This window comes from Vulpes lagopus, chromosome 1 (assembly GCF_018345385.1).
Source record: "Vulpes lagopus strain Blue_001 chromosome 1, ASM1834538v1, whole genome shotgun sequence".
NCBI classification, from domain to species: Eukaryota; Metazoa; Chordata; class Mammalia; order Carnivora; family Canidae; genus Vulpes; species Vulpes lagopus.
In genome coordinates, this window is record NC_054824.1 from 61,097,878 (window position 1) to 61,114,839 (window position 16,962).

The 16,962-nt window shown below is 41.3% G+C and overlaps 2 protein-coding genes across 7 annotated transcripts in view; one reads left to right on the plus strand and one right to left on the minus strand.

The window, feature by feature from the left end:
• The window catches only part of POLH (DNA polymerase eta), a 37,718-nt gene extending 33,608 nt beyond the window's left edge, over positions 1-4,110 (minus strand). The window contains exon 1 of one of the 3 annotated variants that reach the window (XM_041727420.1): positions 3,865-4,110. The gene's annotated coding sequence lies outside the window, so the exon portion shown is untranslated. Of the gene's footprint in view, positions 1-3,849 lie in introns of all 3 variants that reach the window. The other 2 variants (XM_041727413.1, XM_041727436.1) reach the window with 2 other exon arrangements.
• Positions 4,111-4,273: 163 nt separating this feature from the next.
• Positions 4,274-16,962, plus strand: part of XPO5 (exportin 5) — a 49,543-nt gene continuing 36,854 nt past the window's right edge. The window contains exons 1-8 of one of the 4 annotated variants that reach the window (XM_041727392.1): positions 4,274-4,535; positions 6,140-6,261; positions 7,607-7,679; positions 8,626-8,763; positions 9,124-9,306; positions 12,724-12,750; positions 13,150-13,335; positions 14,297-14,373. In XM_041727392.1, coding sequence (XP_041583326.1) covers positions 4,431-4,535; positions 6,140-6,261; positions 7,607-7,679; positions 8,626-8,763; positions 9,124-9,306; positions 12,724-12,750; positions 13,150-13,335; positions 14,297-14,373 — 911 coding nt within the window. In that variant the 5' untranslated portion in view covers positions 4,274-4,430. The remainder of the gene's footprint in view (positions 4,536-6,139; positions 6,262-7,606; positions 7,680-8,625; positions 8,764-9,123; positions 9,307-12,723; positions 12,751-13,149; positions 13,336-14,296; positions 14,374-16,962) is intronic. The other 3 variants (XM_041727379.1, XM_041727385.1, XM_041727399.1) reach the window with 3 other exon arrangements.

The window sequence follows — 16,962 nt, forward strand, 5'->3', positions numbered from 1 at the left end:
TATCAGATTCTACTGCTTTTATTTGTCTTTGAGGTTTTGTTTTCCACCTCTGAAGTAGACTGGATCCTGAATTCTTCTAGTTTCCTCCAATATTTGGCTACAACTCTCCAAACTAACATTTCCAAGTGTTTTCCCACCGATCTGACTTGGAAACACCAAGAACTAAAATTGCCTTTTCCCAAAACCATGCAAGCTAAAGTGGAACAACTTGATATAAACTTAAATCACCACAACAGCTCATGTATAGACAATTTTGTGCCTGTTGCTGCATGGACCACTCAGAAAAAGATTCCCAGAGACATTCAAACTGCAAACTAGGGAAATCTTACAGACTGCCACTGCCTGCTCTCACTCCATCTGAAGATGCTTTCAGCCTGACATGTAGAAATCTGCTGAACTGGCTGCCTTCAGAACTCAAAAACTGGGATTATAATCTTCAAGCATTGACTTTTGTTTTTCCTTCTTTTGTTTCCATAGAAATACCTCCTATTAAATGCCTGAGGCAAATACTTCCACCATGTAAGCATGTTAAGAGACAGCAGGCCCAAAATAGAAGTCACTTATGCTTAAGCCAGTGTCACCAAACCAAGACTGAATACCCAATTACAATTTTATTCTCTCCTTATATGTAATCTTACCTTGTCAGTCTGGAATTTCCCGGTCAGCACTAATGCCCTGCCTTCCCCCCAAAGGAAGGTGGCCTTACTTGAAACAATCCACTCTAACAGTAACTTTTTTTTTTTTGAGATTTTATTTATTCATGAGAGACAGAGAGAGAGAGAGAGAGAGAGAGAGAGAGAAAGGCAGAGACACAGAGGGAGAAGCAGGCTCCATGCAGGGAGCCCGATGTGGGACACGATCCCCAGACTCTGGGGTCACACAGCCAAAGGCAGTCAACTGCTGAGCCACCCAGGTGTCCTGTGACAGTAACTTTCTTGTCATGTCCCCTTCTGCCTATAAAATTCTTTCATTTTGTACAGCTCTCAGGAGTTCCTTTTTGTTAGATGGGATGCTGCCCAATTCACAACCATTGAATAAAGCCAGTAAGATCTTTACATTTTCTGTTTTTTTTTTTTTTCCCCCTCCAACAGGCTTAACTTGAGGAACCCACCTGCACCACCACCTTCTGAAATGAGACACAACCCTTTAATTAAACTGACTTATTCTCAGGACTAAGGGACCGGTTCCATTGGATGTGAAACAACCTAGCAACTCAGAACAGGCTCAAACCTACTTATACCAGATGGCTGAAGATGTTAAAACATTTCACAATATTACCCAAATCCTTGAAGAGAATTCCAGGGCTAGCCAAAAAGTCAAGATCACTGACCTATTTTCATGGCTGGACCCTTTCAAATTTGGAACAATAAGTACAGACTGGATTTCAAACTATAGCCTGTATAATTATTCAACCCTTTTAACATACTAGCTATCCAGGCAGTTAATGTCTTCATCACTGACTCTGGCATCACAGGGTAGATTGTTGTGTAAACTCTGACAGTTGTTCCCCCCATCCCTATTTCATAATGCAGATGCCTGATTTAAGCTTGGATTGCTGAGGCATCCACTTGAAAGATGACTATCTTGAATAAACACACAGCCAAATGACTATATAAAGTGCCAGGCTGCCTCCCCAACCTGAGACTGCTTTGTTTTAGAGTTCTTGGTTGATTTCAATAACTGGCCATTTTTGGGTGCTTGGGCTTTTTGTTTTCCTTTTTCTCTCTTCCTATACTTTAAATTCCTGCTGTTTTTTAATTTAAAATTTTATTTTTAATTTTATTTGAGAGAGAGCATGAGTGGGAGAAGGCAGTCAGGAAGGAAGCGGACAAGAGAGTGAGAAGCGGACTCCCCGCTGTGCAGGGAGTCAGACTCAGGGCTAGATCCCAGAATCCCAATATCAAGACCTGAACTGAAGGCAGATATTTAACCGACTGAACACCCAGGTGCCCCTCCTGCTCTTATTTTTTAAATTTACCCACGAAGAGGCACCTGGATGGCTCAGTCAGTTAAGTGTTTGCCTTTGCTCAGGTCATGATCCCAGGATCCTGGGACTGAGTCCTGCATCAGGCTCCCTACTCAGCAGAGAGTCTGCTTCTCCTTCTCCCTCTGCTACTACCCCTGCTTGTGCTCTCTTTCTCTGTCAAATAATTAAAATCTAAAATAAATAAATAAACTCACCCATGAAACTCTTGATGGCCACCCTCAACCCCAGTAAAAGCAGAACCCCCAGCCTGTGCTAGCTTGCTCCCTCACTACCTGTAACCTTGCTGTGTACCCACTGCTGTGTCTTGTGATCTCCAGGGCTTGTAAAGAATAAACTTTTTTTTTCTTTCAAAGTTTCCTGAAGGTCACTGTTATGGTTTGGACAGAGGAAGTGTCTGTGGGAAGCTCACTGGAGCCCAAGTGAGTGCCCCCAAGCATTTCTAACCATGGCATTACCATCGCTAGGCTGAGATAGCACAAAACACACAAATACCAATTAAATTACGATCTCTGGTGGTAGAAGCCAAATACCAATATTACTCAGATGTTATTTTATTTAAATTTATTAAAGATAATAGATTGAGCTAGCACAAAACAGGGTGCAACCTGGGCACTGTGATTTTTAAAAGGTCTCCAGGCAATTCTAATATGTAGCAGAGACTGGAAACAATAGACCTCAAGTAAATAAGATACTTGCGGAAACACCAGTAATTGGTGATTTAAATATGAGACACATAGGTTATACAGTTGAGTAAGCACTCAACTGTACTCTTAAAAAAAAAAAATCACAGAAGATTAGTGGAAAGAATACAACAAATTTAAAAATCTGAATAATCAAGGTATTAACTCCTTATAAATTCCACTCACCGAAAACTGGCAGAATGTGTAACTTTATTTTATTTATTTATTTATTTATTTATTTATTTTTAAATTTATGATAGTCACAGAGAGATAGAGAGAGAGAGAGAGAGGCAGAGACACAGGCGGAGGGAGAAGCAGGCTCCATGCACCGGGAGCCTGATGTGGGATTCGATCCAGGGTCTCCAGGATCGCGCCCTGGGCCAAAGGCAGGCGCCAAACCGCTGCGCCACCCAGGGATCCCCCAGAATGTGTAACTTTAAACATTTGTAAGTTACAACCATAACATGTCAGAAATCACCTCACCATGAAGTGGCTTTTGTGTTGCACTGGAACAGATGATGATGCCAGAATAAAAATAGTAAACACATTTTCACACACATACACTAAACCTACCAGGGAAGTACCACACGAGATGCAAATGGCAGAAATGGAGTATGAATAGGAAGCAGTGATTTAAGTCCAGCAAACATTTTATTGAGTAAACAAACCCAATATGCAAACTTCAACAGAAAATGAAGCTGATGAAGTCTTCAGTTTATGTATTATGCTGGAGAACGCAAGAGCTTTTTAAAGATGGGAAAAAAATGAAACACACTCGCTGCCAAAAACCCCCTTTTCCGAATAAGGATTACACTGCTCTGAAGTCTTATACGTAGCATTTCAAATGATGCAAACTGCACAAGCCTTCAATAATTGCAATTATTCATCTTCAAATATCCCGACTTATCACCATCTGTACCAAATAAGTGTGGTGCCCGTCAGGCGAGAACACATCTAACGAAAATAAGCACAAGCGAAGAGGGAAGTTTAAGAGCTAGCTAAAATACCACTTTCCCACAAGAAAATTCCTCTCAGGGAACCATACCGGGCCTTTACGTCTCCATAAGCATGCGTTTGTTTCATCGAGTTTTGGCCCAACGTCATCATCAGCCACTGCTACAGCACGAAACCAACAGCCAAGGCAACGTGAAAAGTCTGCCGAGCGGTTCTAAATTCTCTTACCAATGGGGCAGTCACCTGGAAAAACTGCCAGGCACGGACGCCAGAGATGCCGGGCTCGCTGTCCACTCAAGGAAGACGAAGGCGTCTTGAATATCTGCCCCGTCTCCGGGAGAGGACCAGTCGGTTTCCAGAAATTTATTCCCCGTGATGACGGAGAAACGCACCACGGGTCACAGACGACCCTGGCTGGGGAAGCCGCCCGCACTGCCCCGCCGGACAAGCCAGGGCTTGCGCGCTCAACAGCCAGCCCTCGGAACTGAGATTGGACAGCGCGCGCGCCGCAAAAGAGCCGTTGGCGCGCCTGCGCACTGCAGCCCTTCCGCTCTCCGCTCCGCCCACCGAGAAGAAACCGTCACACGGGAGCCGCCACTTCCGCGGGCGCGTGCGCAGTGGCGAGTCGGGCGCGTGCGCAGCCCCCGCTCCTTCCAGGCTGGAGCTTCTGCAGCTCACGCTCCTCCTCCCGCTCCCCACCCCCAGCCCGCCGAGGCCCGGTACCAGCTTGTGGTCCTCCGAAGGGAGCGGTCGGTGCCTCGTGCTCCTGGGACGGCCGTGGTGCGCGCTCGCGGCGCGTGGCACTAGCCATGGCGATGGATCAAGTGAACGCGCTGTGCGAGCAGCTGGTGAAAGCGGTGACGGTCATGATGGACCCCAGCTCCACCCAGCGCTACCGGCTGGAAGCCCTCAAGGTAGAAGGGGTCCGGCGTCCTGGGCCTGCCCCAAGATCCTCCCCTAGCCCCAGCGCCCCCCCCCCCCCCCGCCGCCTGAAGCCCTGCTGGTCTCCCGCCCACGCGGCCCTTGAACCTCCCACTGCAACCCCCGGGGGCCCTTAGCCTTTCCCCTCCTCGCCCTCCGAGCTTCTTCTCACTCGGGCTTTCTCTGCCAGTCGCGCCTGCCCTTTTCTCGGGACCCTCTGGTTCCCTGCTGCTCCTCATCTCACTACCACTTCCTACTGCCCTCTCTTCTCCTTTCCCCACTTCTCTTTAGTCCTACCCACACCACAGCCCGATGCTTCTGTTTTACTACCCCAAGCCCCACGTCCCCTAGCCTTCCCGTGGCGCACGTGCCCATCACGTACGTCCCCAACACCAGCTACATTCTTTACGGTCTCCCCTGCATTAAACGTTTCCTTGCATCCTCCTGACCCATCCTAGCCGAGCTCCAGCCCCGCTAGTGCCACTTTATTTACATTCTTAACACCTCTCACTAATCCTCTTCTGTGTCTTGGGTTATTTCTGGGCTCTTTCTCACACACCCTCCCCCCCACGTTCTTTTACTTGTTCTATTCTCGGGCTATTTTGCGCAAAGATGAACTTCTACCACTTACTTTGCATTTTAACAAGGGCATTTTGGTTTCCTGAAAGTAGTTTTCTTGAGTCCGCATGCTCAGCTCTTGGGACTGACTCTTCTATTGCAGTTTGGGAATGCTAATACAAATTGGGATGGTAATAAATTGCGCACTCATTCCCACATCAAACTATGTGTGTGGATTGTGAGAAATGACCATTAGGAAAAACACTTGTGCACGTTATTTTTTAAAGTTTTTAGTAATTTTAAATAATGTAACTATAAAGTAGAGTGAACATCATTTGGAAGGAACTTTACTTTTAACACCATACAGTGCTTGCCACAAGATTTGGAATGAGAAACAGTTGTGTTCTACTTGTTTTTTTGTTATGAAATATTAAAAACATATTAAAGAGAATAATACTACAATAATCTTGTATATACCCCACACCTAAATTAAAGAGTTATAAAAATTTTGCCACATTTGCTTCCCACCCCCACCCCTCCCTTTTGTTTTTTAAATCAAATCCTAGAAGTTGTCATTTCACCCCTATATACTTCAGGAGTACATCTCTAACAAATAATTTTTAACTCCTATAGGTCAGACTTTTTTCAATGTTATTGGCCATGGCATGGCAAATTTGTAACTATCAAAGTGAAAGGAATGTTTATCAGTTCTTTTTTTTTTAAGATTTTATTTATTTATTCTTGAGAGACAGAGAGGGAGAGGCGGAGACACAGGCAGAGGGAGAAACAGGCTACAGGCAGGGAGCCCGACATGGGACTCAATCCCAGGACTCCAGGATCATGCCCTGGGCCAAAGGCAGGCGCCAAACCTCTGAGCCACCCAGGCTGCCCAGTTCTTTACTCATATACTGTTGATCTAGATTTTGCAGTTTAAAAATATAGCTCAGGTGGAGTTTATTAAGATGAAGTTTAAAAAAAATTTTTTTAATCTCCACTGTCTCTTGCCTCCTAAGGGAAATACTAACTTTTGTTGTTGCAGTTCTGTGAAGAATTTAAAGAAAAGTGCCCTATCTGTGTCCCCTGTGGCTTGAGGTTGGCTGAGAAAACACAAATTGCCATCGTCAGACATTTTGGCCTTCAAATCCTGGAACACGTTGTCAAGTAAGGAGCTTTTGGACAGTACCGTTGAAGTCTGTGAGAGAGCAAGTCTTTATTTCTTATATAACTCATAGAGATAATCTTTAGGTGAGCAGAGAAGAACAATCACTGAGAAGAAAGGAATGATTTCCCAAGAGATTATCATAACCTCAAGAGTACTCTTATTCAAGACTTAACCTTTCTCTTCTTCAATTTCTTCATCCATGTAGAATACATACTAAGTACATACTAAGCATTCTACAAATATGAGCTGATAGTGATTCAATCAGTATTGAGCTCCCACTGTATACCAGCAGATCTCAGAGTCTTTTTAAAATAATAGAGTGTATAGGTAATTATTTATTTATTTTTGTATAGGTAATTAAATCTCTGATTAAGCATTGCACTTTTAAATTTTTTTTAAAGTTTGAGCATGTTCCTTCTCTGAATGGCAAATCCAAAGCAGAATTATATGAGAAAAACTGAAAACCCTTCCTAACTTGAGTCTTCTACCCCTAGCATCTCCCAAAAGAGTCAGCGTTAAGACTTAGCCACAGTCTTTGTGGGATTGTGCTGTTCATAAATAAGCCAGCACATTAAAAAAAGAGAGAGAGAAGTTAGTGGTATCAATAATGTGTCGTTGTTGTTTTTTTTAAGATTTTATTTATTTGGGATCCCTGGGTGGTGCAGCGGTTTGGCGCCTGCCTTTGGCCCAGGGCGCGATCCTGGGGACCCGGGATCGAATCCCACGTCGGGCTCCCGGTGCATGGAGCCTGCTTCTCCCTCTGCCTGTGTCTCTGCCTGTTTCTCTCTCTCTGTATGACTATCATAAATAAATAAAAATTAAAAAAAAAAAAGATTTTATTTATTTGACAGAGCAAGCGCACAAGCAGAGGGAGCAGCAGGCAGGGGGAGAGGGAGAAGCAGGCTCCCCACAGAGCAGGGAGTCTGATGCAGAACTCGATTGCAGGATGCTGGAATCATGACCCGAGCTGAAGGCAGATGCTTTATTGACTAAGCCACCCTAGCACCCCGACATTGTAGTTTCTGAAAAGCAACTATATTTGTTGTAGTTGTCCCAGGTAGATATTTACTTTTGGTCTATCAGTAAAATCAAGGGGAGAAGCTAATCTGTATACAAATCCTGTAAATTTCAGTTAGTGGACCACTTCTTATCCAGAACTTTTTCTCAAGAATTTTTCTGTTGTCAGCATTTTAGTTGAACATGGACTGTTCTTGTCCTTTCTTTAAAGGTACAAAATCAGAAGTATAATATTTTAGTTCACTAACATAATATAACAGAATCAAAGCTAGTCTCTTTTGAAGACTTCTAATGTGGTTCTCTGACCTTACGCATTTTGGTGGCCAGGTTTCGGTGGAACAGCATGTCTCGATTGGAGAAAGTCTATCTGAAGAACAGTGTCATGGAGCTGATTGCAAATGTAAGGAATGGTTGGTTGGAAGACTTGTGTTTTAAAGGTAGTTTAGACTAAGTGTGACTTTGACTTCTTCAGCATTTATGTAAAAATTCACTAGTTCTGCATAGGTCAAACAGCATGCTCAACGGGGCAGAAAATATTAAACATTTTCAGCAAATGAACAAGATTCTTAGATTTAAAGTAGATTGCACTTTGCTGTTTGTTTCCTTTTATTCCAAACCGAATTTTACTGTATGATTTTAACAAAACAAAATAGGCAGGATGGATTTGTATCAGGAATTAGGATATGATTTTAAACATGGTTAAAATCTACAGCCTTTTTTTTTCTTTCTTACAATTGGCATGGAAAGTTGAATTCCCATCTTTTCCTCTCCAAAGTTGGGTGCCTTTAATAGAAGAAAATTCCCTTCAGAATTATTAATCAATTTAGGATTTGTATTTTGCTAGTTCTTGGGAAACTTGATAGTAATTCTAATTCATTAAACTTGATATCAAACTTAAGAAGAACAAAGTCCCAGGAATACTTTTCTTGTGTGTCTTATAATGCTAGAATTATCAGTAAAATATTTAGTTGCTTCTCCTAATTCTCTTCATTATATGAGCTTCTTATTGTCCTCCTTGTTTCTGTACTCTGGCGCTCTTACAAAATGAAAACAGTGTGAGAGTCTTTTCGGTTTGTAAAGGAAAACAATGAAGTCTTCCTTGCTCTATGTGACAGTCACTTTATTAGCTGATGCAGCCCTTACTTAAGCTTCAAGTGAAGAAAATGGTTAATGAGAATGCAGGACAAGTGACTCAGACCTGGAGAGCAAGTTTGTTTACTCTGTTTAGTTTAAAAGGCAAGCCTGCTGATGAGTTCTGTACACTTTCACAGTGCAGGTTTTTTTGTTTTTTTAGGTTCTTTAAATTCAGTCTTGTAAACCTCTTATTGTCTCTTAATCTTTTTCAGGGAACACTGGATATTTTGGAAGAGGAGAACCATATTAAAGATGTTTTGTCACGAATCGTAGTAGAAATGATCAAGCGGGAGTGGCCACAGCATTGGCCTGATATGCTAATAGAACTGGACACCCTTTCCAAACAAGGGGTATAACATACAGCTATACCAATTCAGTTTATTGGGGGGGGCGGGGGTGTTCTGGAGTTTGTTTTGTCAACAGAAAAGAGCTTTTGGGGATCCCTGGGTGGCGCAGCGGTTTGGCGCCTGCCTTTGGCCCAGGGCGCGATCCTGGAGACCCGGGATCGAGTCCCACATCGGGCTCCCGGTGCATGGAGCCTGTTTCTCCCTCTGCCTGTGTCTCTGCCTCTCTCTCTCTCTCCCTCTCTGTGACTATCATAAATAAATAAAAATTTAAAAAAAAAAAAAAAAAAAAAAGAAAAGAGCTTTTGGGCATACCTATAGTGAAAAGGATGTTTCAGTTTAATTAGCTTATTTCTATTGATACAGGAAACACAAACAGAATTAGTGATGTTTATCCTTCTACGACTGGCAGAAGATGTAGTGACCTTTCAGACCCTACCCCCTCAAAGAAGAAGGGATATCCAGCAAACATTAACCCAGAACATGGAAAAGATCTTCAGTTTCCTACTTAACACGCTTCAAGAAAATGTAAACAAGTACCGGCAAGTGGTAAGGGATACCCTATCTCCCAAAAGTTCTATTTTCTAGTATGAGTGGGTTTTTTGTTTATTTTTTAAGGTTAAAATTAATCTATCAGCAAGGAATTAGGGTGTCTAGTTCAGCAAAAGAAAACCTAAAAGCAAAAGAGAAACAGATGACAGGAAAAACTGGAACTAATTTTCAAGTAACAGGTCATTGAGTTTCTATGTTAAAAAAAATAATGCTTTATAGTAAGAAAATTCTTAAAATAGTATAAAGATGGTTAATTCTCTCTCTTTTTTAAGATCTTATTTATTTGAGAGTGAGAGAGTGCATGGGCAGGGGGCAGAGGCAGAGGGAGAAGTAGACTCCCCACTGAGCAAGGAGCCTGATACAGGGCTTGATCCCAGACCTTGGATTACTGTCTGAACTGAAGGCAGACACTTAACTGACAGCTACCCAGGTGCTCCAAAATGGTTAATTCTTAATATTTAAAGTATTTAAAGCCCAGATTTCTGGTAGGTCAGGGTAGCACCCCTATTAAATTTTGATGCTGTATTTAGTCTTGGTCCCTTTTGCAGTGGAAATTGCCAGATTTTATTCATCTTGACCACATGATTCTTTGTACAGGTTTCTCCCTGCTACCTGAAAGGGGAGTGTTCCTTTGATACCTTTTGTGAGCCCAAATGGCATAAAATGAAGAAGAAATTACCATTAATTTACATGGAATAATTTTTTTAGCATTCCCAGACCCCCCCAAAAATAACCTCTTTTTAGCTTTTCTGACACATTAAGGACACATCTTGCTAACAGATACACAAAATAAATCAAGATTAAGCACAGATGCTCACTGACACAGTTCAGAGCTATGGCTGCTAGATGCTGAGATGCTGAGTGTAGTGCCTAGGGAAGGAGTGTAGTGGTGCCTCTGTAAGGTCTTCCTGTAAAGCAAGTGCTGAAAGCTGTTTTCACGTTGTGCCTTTTTTAAAAAGTAAAAGCAAAAAATCCTCTTCACATTTCTTCCAGTTAGAGAAAACAGGTACTAATGTGGGTCTTATGAAAATCAAAGTTGCATGACACAAACTTTCAAAAAAATGGGAAGTATCTATATTTTATTCTCCCTGGCAGGGTATTTCTTCTGCAGAAAAGGGCATGCCACATACTGTCTTTCCAAGCATTGTCTTTTTTTTTTTTTTTTAATTTTATTTATTTATTCATGACACAGAGAGAGAGACAGACAGAGGGAGAAGCAGGCTCCATGCAGGGAGCCTGACTTGGGACTCAATCCCGGGTCTCCAGGATCACACCGCAGGCTGAAGGTGGCCCTAAACCGCTGGGCCACCAGGGCTGCCCAAGCATTGTCATTTTTAAGAGCCCTGCATTGGATTCCACATTGAATGTGGAGCCTGCTTAAGATCCTCTCTCTCCCTCTCCCTCTGTCTTCCCTACCCTCACCTGAAAAAGAAAAAGAGAAATTCTGATCAGAATTCTTATTCGTACTTATTTCACAAAATAGGATTAAATTTAGTTCTTTTTTTTGCCCCTGGCATATTTTAGAGAAGCACAGCTACCAACACAAGTGATAAGAAGGTACTGTGAGCTCTTTGGGTTAGGAAGGAACTCATAGGGATCCCTGGGTGGCGCAGTGGTTTGGCGCTTGCCTTTGGCCCAGGGCGCGATCCTGGAGACCCAGGATCGAATCCCACATCAGGCTCCCGGTGCATGGAGCCTGCTTCTCCCTCTGCCTGTGTCTCTGCCTCTCTCTCTCTCTCTCTGTGTCTATCATAAATAAATAAAAATTAAAAAAAAAAAAAAAAAAAGGAAGGAACTCATAGTAAGTACCTAATATATGCATTATACTTGTTTGCGCTTCATGTGTTATTTAATCCTCAAAGCAACCCTAAGAGTCAAAAAGTTATAGTCTCCATTTTATGGATGTAGAAACTAAGCTTCAGAGAATAATTATTGAAGATCCCCTAATAAATGGTTGTGGTGAAATTCAAGGCCCATTCTTTATCATAGAATGGCCTATTTCCCCCAAAATAGCTCCCCAAGATTTTTCAAAAGAAAATACCAGGAAAATATTGGCACTTAAAAATGTATGGCTATCATGGGTGAAGGAGGTATTTTCCTTCTCTAGGAGATTTAATCTGTAGGAGAAGGGGAACAAATTAAGACTCCTTAGATGCCCTAGCCAGCATGTCCAAGCAGGGCTGATTGGTGATGGTGTGAGAGACATTAGAAGCACATCCACTGTGGTGATTTTCTTTAGCCTCAGTCTCCATTCCCTTCAGAACTGTTAAAGCAGACTGCCTCTTGTGTCCAAGACCAGAGCTCACCAAGGGCCATCTTCTGTACCTGAAACAACAGCTTTTGCTTGAGAAGTTGCATCCCTTCTTCCATCGCTTTTCTCCTTCCCTCCATTCTCTCCTTCCTGTTTGGGGAGTAGGTTGAATGGTAAACAATGATGTCAATGAATAAAAAGACTAGACTTGGGTGTCGTCATTTGGATTCCTTTTCCTTCTGGGCAACATCAGTAGATGCTGGTGTGAGAGGGTTCTGCTTCTCTCTACTCCATCACTGATGATGAAGGCTTAATGCTTGTCCTTTATTAACAAATGTATTTCATAAAAGTTGAGAAAAGGAATTATAGAAGAAAAAATCCTTTATAGTCTTAATGGCAGTGAGTTTTCAGGTACTTCAGAAACTGTTATTCCTGTTTCTGTTGCCATTTAGCTGTCTTCAGGAATCATTCTTAATTTTAATTTCAGAAGTTTTTTTGGGGAAGTATTAATTTTGTACGTGTAAATTATAAGCATTTTGTATTATTTATGGAATCTGAAGTATAAGGGTAAAAATCAGTTATAATTGTACGTTTACTGAACATTTTTATCTATTTAGCATGTGATATTTTTGTGTGTGATTTTCCTGTAGTTATGTCCATACATTCATAGTCATAAATTGTATTCATTTAATTTTCTTGTTTTTTCCCCACTTGTTACATCATTTCAATATGTTTTTGCTAGTTATAACTTGTCTTTATTTGAATAACTTGTCTTTATTTGAATATGGAAAAATGTTCATACTTTGTTTTGAATTATGTTTCTTTGATCACTAGCCATGTGGAGCCTTATTTATTCATTCATCTGTTAGTTGTGTTTCTTTGTAAAATCCTTGCTTTGAAACTTTGTGGACTTCATGTTGTAACAAATTTGTGTGAGCTCTTTAGATACTAACTTTCTATCATATTGCCAAAATTGAAATAACCTGTCCTTAGGGGGAATATCAGCTACTATGTTCATAGTACAGCTGTATTCCTTTCCAAGTTTAAAAGTTGAGTCTGTATTTAAAATCATTATTCAAGGGACTTTATTAAGTGGGTGGAAAGTTACTATATACCCTTTTGCTCATTAAAAACATTGGATCCTTATACTTCTTTTCTTTCAGAAGACAGATAATTCTCAGGAGTCAAAGGTAAGAGCTCTTGTGGAGTTGGAAGGAGACTTCTTTGAGGCTTTCAGGTACAGAGATGCATACATACGTAGTGGAGGGTGACCTCAGCCTTGGTTTAGGTGATCACTGGTAGAAGGGAGTTAGAATTACAGTATTTCCAATTTATCAAAGGAGATGAAATAGCCACACATGCCGATATGGTCCTATTTACAGACATTGAGAATGCTGTTGTTTGAGAAGTGGTTGTGCATCAAAAGAAGACCTTTGAGTTCCCTGTCAGTGGCTGTTAAAAGAGTACTTTCTTTTTTAATCATTTTCTTTTTAGAATTAGAGAATAGAAGGAGCTCAGGTATAACCACAGCCTTCCTCAAGTCTGTTACCAGTGAGGACTTAATGATTAAGTTATTTCTTTTCATGTAGGCTCAAGCAAACTGTCGAGTAGGAGTCGCAGCTCTGAATACTCTAGCAGGCTACATTGACTGGGTGTCCATGAGTCATATTACTGCTGAAAACTGTAAGCTCTTAGAGATGCTCTGCCTGCTTCTGAATGAACAGGAACTTCAATTGGGAGCAGCTGAGTGTCTTCTCATTGCAGTCAGCAGAAAAGTAAGTTACCACTTCAAACTGACTTTTGTCCTCTCTGAGTCTCTGAGGGGAGTATGTGTTTAATTGTACATTGTAGTAGGAAGCCATTAGAAAATTTGGGATTTATTTTTACCTGACACCAATTTAATTGCCTGCTCCTACCCCTTCGGTAGTTTGCCGATATTCTAGGGATCCATTGGCACTATATACAGAGATTTACCAGGCTACTTGGTTCTTGAAACTACTATAAATCTTGGTACTTCATGCTGAGGAAATAAGATGAAAGTAATACTAAAATTTAAAACTCAGTGTTACATCAAAGAATCTTTTTATTTGTTTATTTATTCATGAGAGACAGAGAGAGAGAGAAGCAGAGACACAGGCAGAGGGAGAAACAGGCTCCATGCAGGGAGCCTGACGTGGGACTCGATCCCAGGACTCCAGGATCACGCCCTGGGCCGAAGGCATGTGCCAAACCGATAAGCCACCCAGAGATTCCCACATCCAAGAATCTTAAGTGGTGGCTGCGCTGTCCTTTTTTTTTTTTTTTTTTTTTTTTTAATATATATATATTCATGAGAAACACAGGAGACAGAGACACCTAGGCAGAGGGAGAAGCAAGTTCCCTATGGGGAGCCTTTTATTTATTTGTTTAAGATATTATTTATTTGTTCATGAGAGGCAGAGACACAGGCAGAGGGAAAAGCAGGCTCCATGCAGGGAGCTCAACTCGGCACTCGATCCTGGGTCTCCAGGATCAGGCCCTGGGCTGAAGGTGGTGCTAAACTGCTGAGCCACCCGGGATGCCCCCCAGTGTTGATTTTAAAGGATCAGCCTTTTTTCCAGTGTTTAGTTAAGCTCTGAGACTGTGAGAAATTATGAAATTATTATCTTTTATTTTATAGGTATAGAAGATGTTAGTACTTGGAGGCTTTTAATAATAAAGTTTGTATTATTTGTGTTTCCCTAAAATTGGTTCTAGGGCAAGTTGGAAGACCGGAAGCCCTTGATGGTCTTATTTGGGGATGTTGCCATGCATTATATACTGTCTGCTGCACAGTAAGTATCTACTTTTTATGTGTTTTCTAATTTCTTTGTCCTTTCTGTAGTATGGGTCGATATATCTAAAGTTCATATCTGAATGTTGGCAGTCAATTGACAGTGACAGTGTTTTTAATATGAACGAAAGTCAGGCAGTGTTAAAGGAACTTTTAAACCTTTTTAAAGACTTGATAGTGGAAACTCAGTCACTTTCACAGTTTTCCCCATTCTTCCCAGATAGCTCATCTCCTTGATTCTGTTTGCTTCTGGTGATTCCCAAGCCTCCTAGTAGTGCTGGTGCCTAGGCCTGAGAATGCTCTGATCTTCTGGACCAGAGTCTGCCCCAGGGCCTGCCTTGACTGCAGAACTCCAGATGCTCCTCCTTCCTCAAAGTAATCAATGTCTGATGTGCTAAGGCTCTTGGAAGCAGCAGGAACAGTGTGTTTAATGAGAAATGTATGCATGGGACCTGCAAACACATTCTGTGTTCTAAAATAATGGCTTCCACTTTTTTTTTTTTCATTTTTAATTGCTTTGAAAAATGTTTGAGCATTTCCTGATATGTGTTTCTTACCAGGAAGGCAGGTAGAACTAGGTAGAACTGTATGTACTACAATGACAGTTGAAGCTGTCACATCACCTTTATTTATTTATTTATTTATTTATTTTATTCTCTTAGTGCCAGGGAGAAATGAAAAGATACGAGATACGCATGTATTACTTAAAATCTCTCACTGTCCATTCCAACACAGCTTTTATGATGGCTTTCTTTTCTCTGGAAATTAGCTCTGTTTTTAAGAGGTCCTGTTAATTAAATTCATAGCATGTCTTTTGGGTAGCCACTGCAGCTAACTGTTCCCAAGGCCCATTTTTTAGTTCCATAGAAACTATGACATTCAAAAAAAAAGAAAAAGAAAAGAAACTATGACATTCACACTGAATTGTCCCATCTCTCTGTTACTTGTACTGGTTAGTAAAGCTATGACTCAAACCTAGGCAGTCAGACTCGAGAGCCTGCACTAGAAACCACAATGCCATATTGTCCTTCACTATCACTAGAACCCAAGTCTTGCTTACCCTGAGGCCCATGCTTTTTACATTATACTCCACTGCATCTGGAACACAGCTAATATGGCTGCTGTACATACTAGTTATTATTACTTCTTTTAATTTTTTTTTTCTTTAGATTTTATTTTTCCATTCATGAGAGACGCAGAGAGAGGCAGAGACATAGGCAGAGGGAGAAGCTTGGCTCCATGCAGGGAGCCTGATGCAGGACTCAATCCCAGGACCCTGGGATCATGCCCCAAGCCTTAGGCAGACGCTCAACCACTAAGCCACCCAAGAGTCCCAGTTATTGTTAATTCTTATTAGTGTGAATAGTCTTACATCATTTCAGGTCCAGTTTTGCCACCAATTAAGTTATAATTTTTTTAAGACTTTTTTTAGAGCCATTTCAAGTTCATAGCAAAATTCAATAAAGGTACAGAGATTTCTGTTATGCCACATGCCTACCCCCCACGCATAGCCTCCTCCATTACCAACATCCCCAACCAGAGTAGTACATTTGTTATAATTGATGAACTACATGGACACATTATAATCATCCAAAGTCCATAGTTTACTTTAGGGTTCACATTGGGTGTTGTACATTCCATAGGTACGTTCTGTGGGTTTCAACAAATGTGTAGTAACCTGTATCGTTATAGTATTGTACAGAGTATTTTCACTGCCCCCAAAAAATCCTTTGTGCTCTGCCTATTCATCTCTCCTCCCCTACCCCAACCTCTGGCAACAACTGATCTGATCTTTTTTACTTTCTCCATAATTTTGCCTTTTCCAGATTGTCATATAGTTGGAATCACATAGTATATAATCTTTTCAGATTGAGTTCTTTCAGTTGGTAACATGCATTTAGAGTTTTTCCATGTGTTTTCATGGCTTGATAGCTCATTCCTTGTTAGCATTGAATAATATTGCATTGTCTGGCTGTACCAGTTTATCCGTTCACCTGCCAGAAGACATCTTGGTTGCTTCCAAATTTTGCCACTTATGAATAAAGCTGCAATAAACATGTAGGTTTAACATGTTAAAAACATGTAGGTCTTTGTGTGAACGTGTTTTCAACTCCTTTGGTAAATAAGCATGATTGCTGGGTTGTTAAGAGTATGCTTAGTTTTGTAAGAAACTCAAATTGTTTTCAAAGTGTCTATATCATTTTTGCATTCTCACCAGCAATGAATGAGAGTTACTTTCATTCCACATCCTTGGCAGCGTTTGGTGTTGTTAATGGTCTGAATTTTGGCCACTCTAATAGATATGTGGTGGTGGGGATCCCTGGGTGGCGCAGCGGTTTGGCGCCTGCCTTTGGCCCAGGGCACGATCCTGGAGACCCGGGATCGAATCCCACATCGGGCTCCCGGTGCATGGAGCCTGCTTCTCCCTCTGCCTGTGTCTCTGCCTCTCTCTCTCTCACTGTGTGCCTATCATAAATAAATAAAAAAAAATTAAAAAAAAAAAAATAATGATATGTGGTGGTATCTTATTTGAATTTGCAATTTCCTGGTGATATATGATGTAGAGCATCTTTTTATATGTTTGTCATCT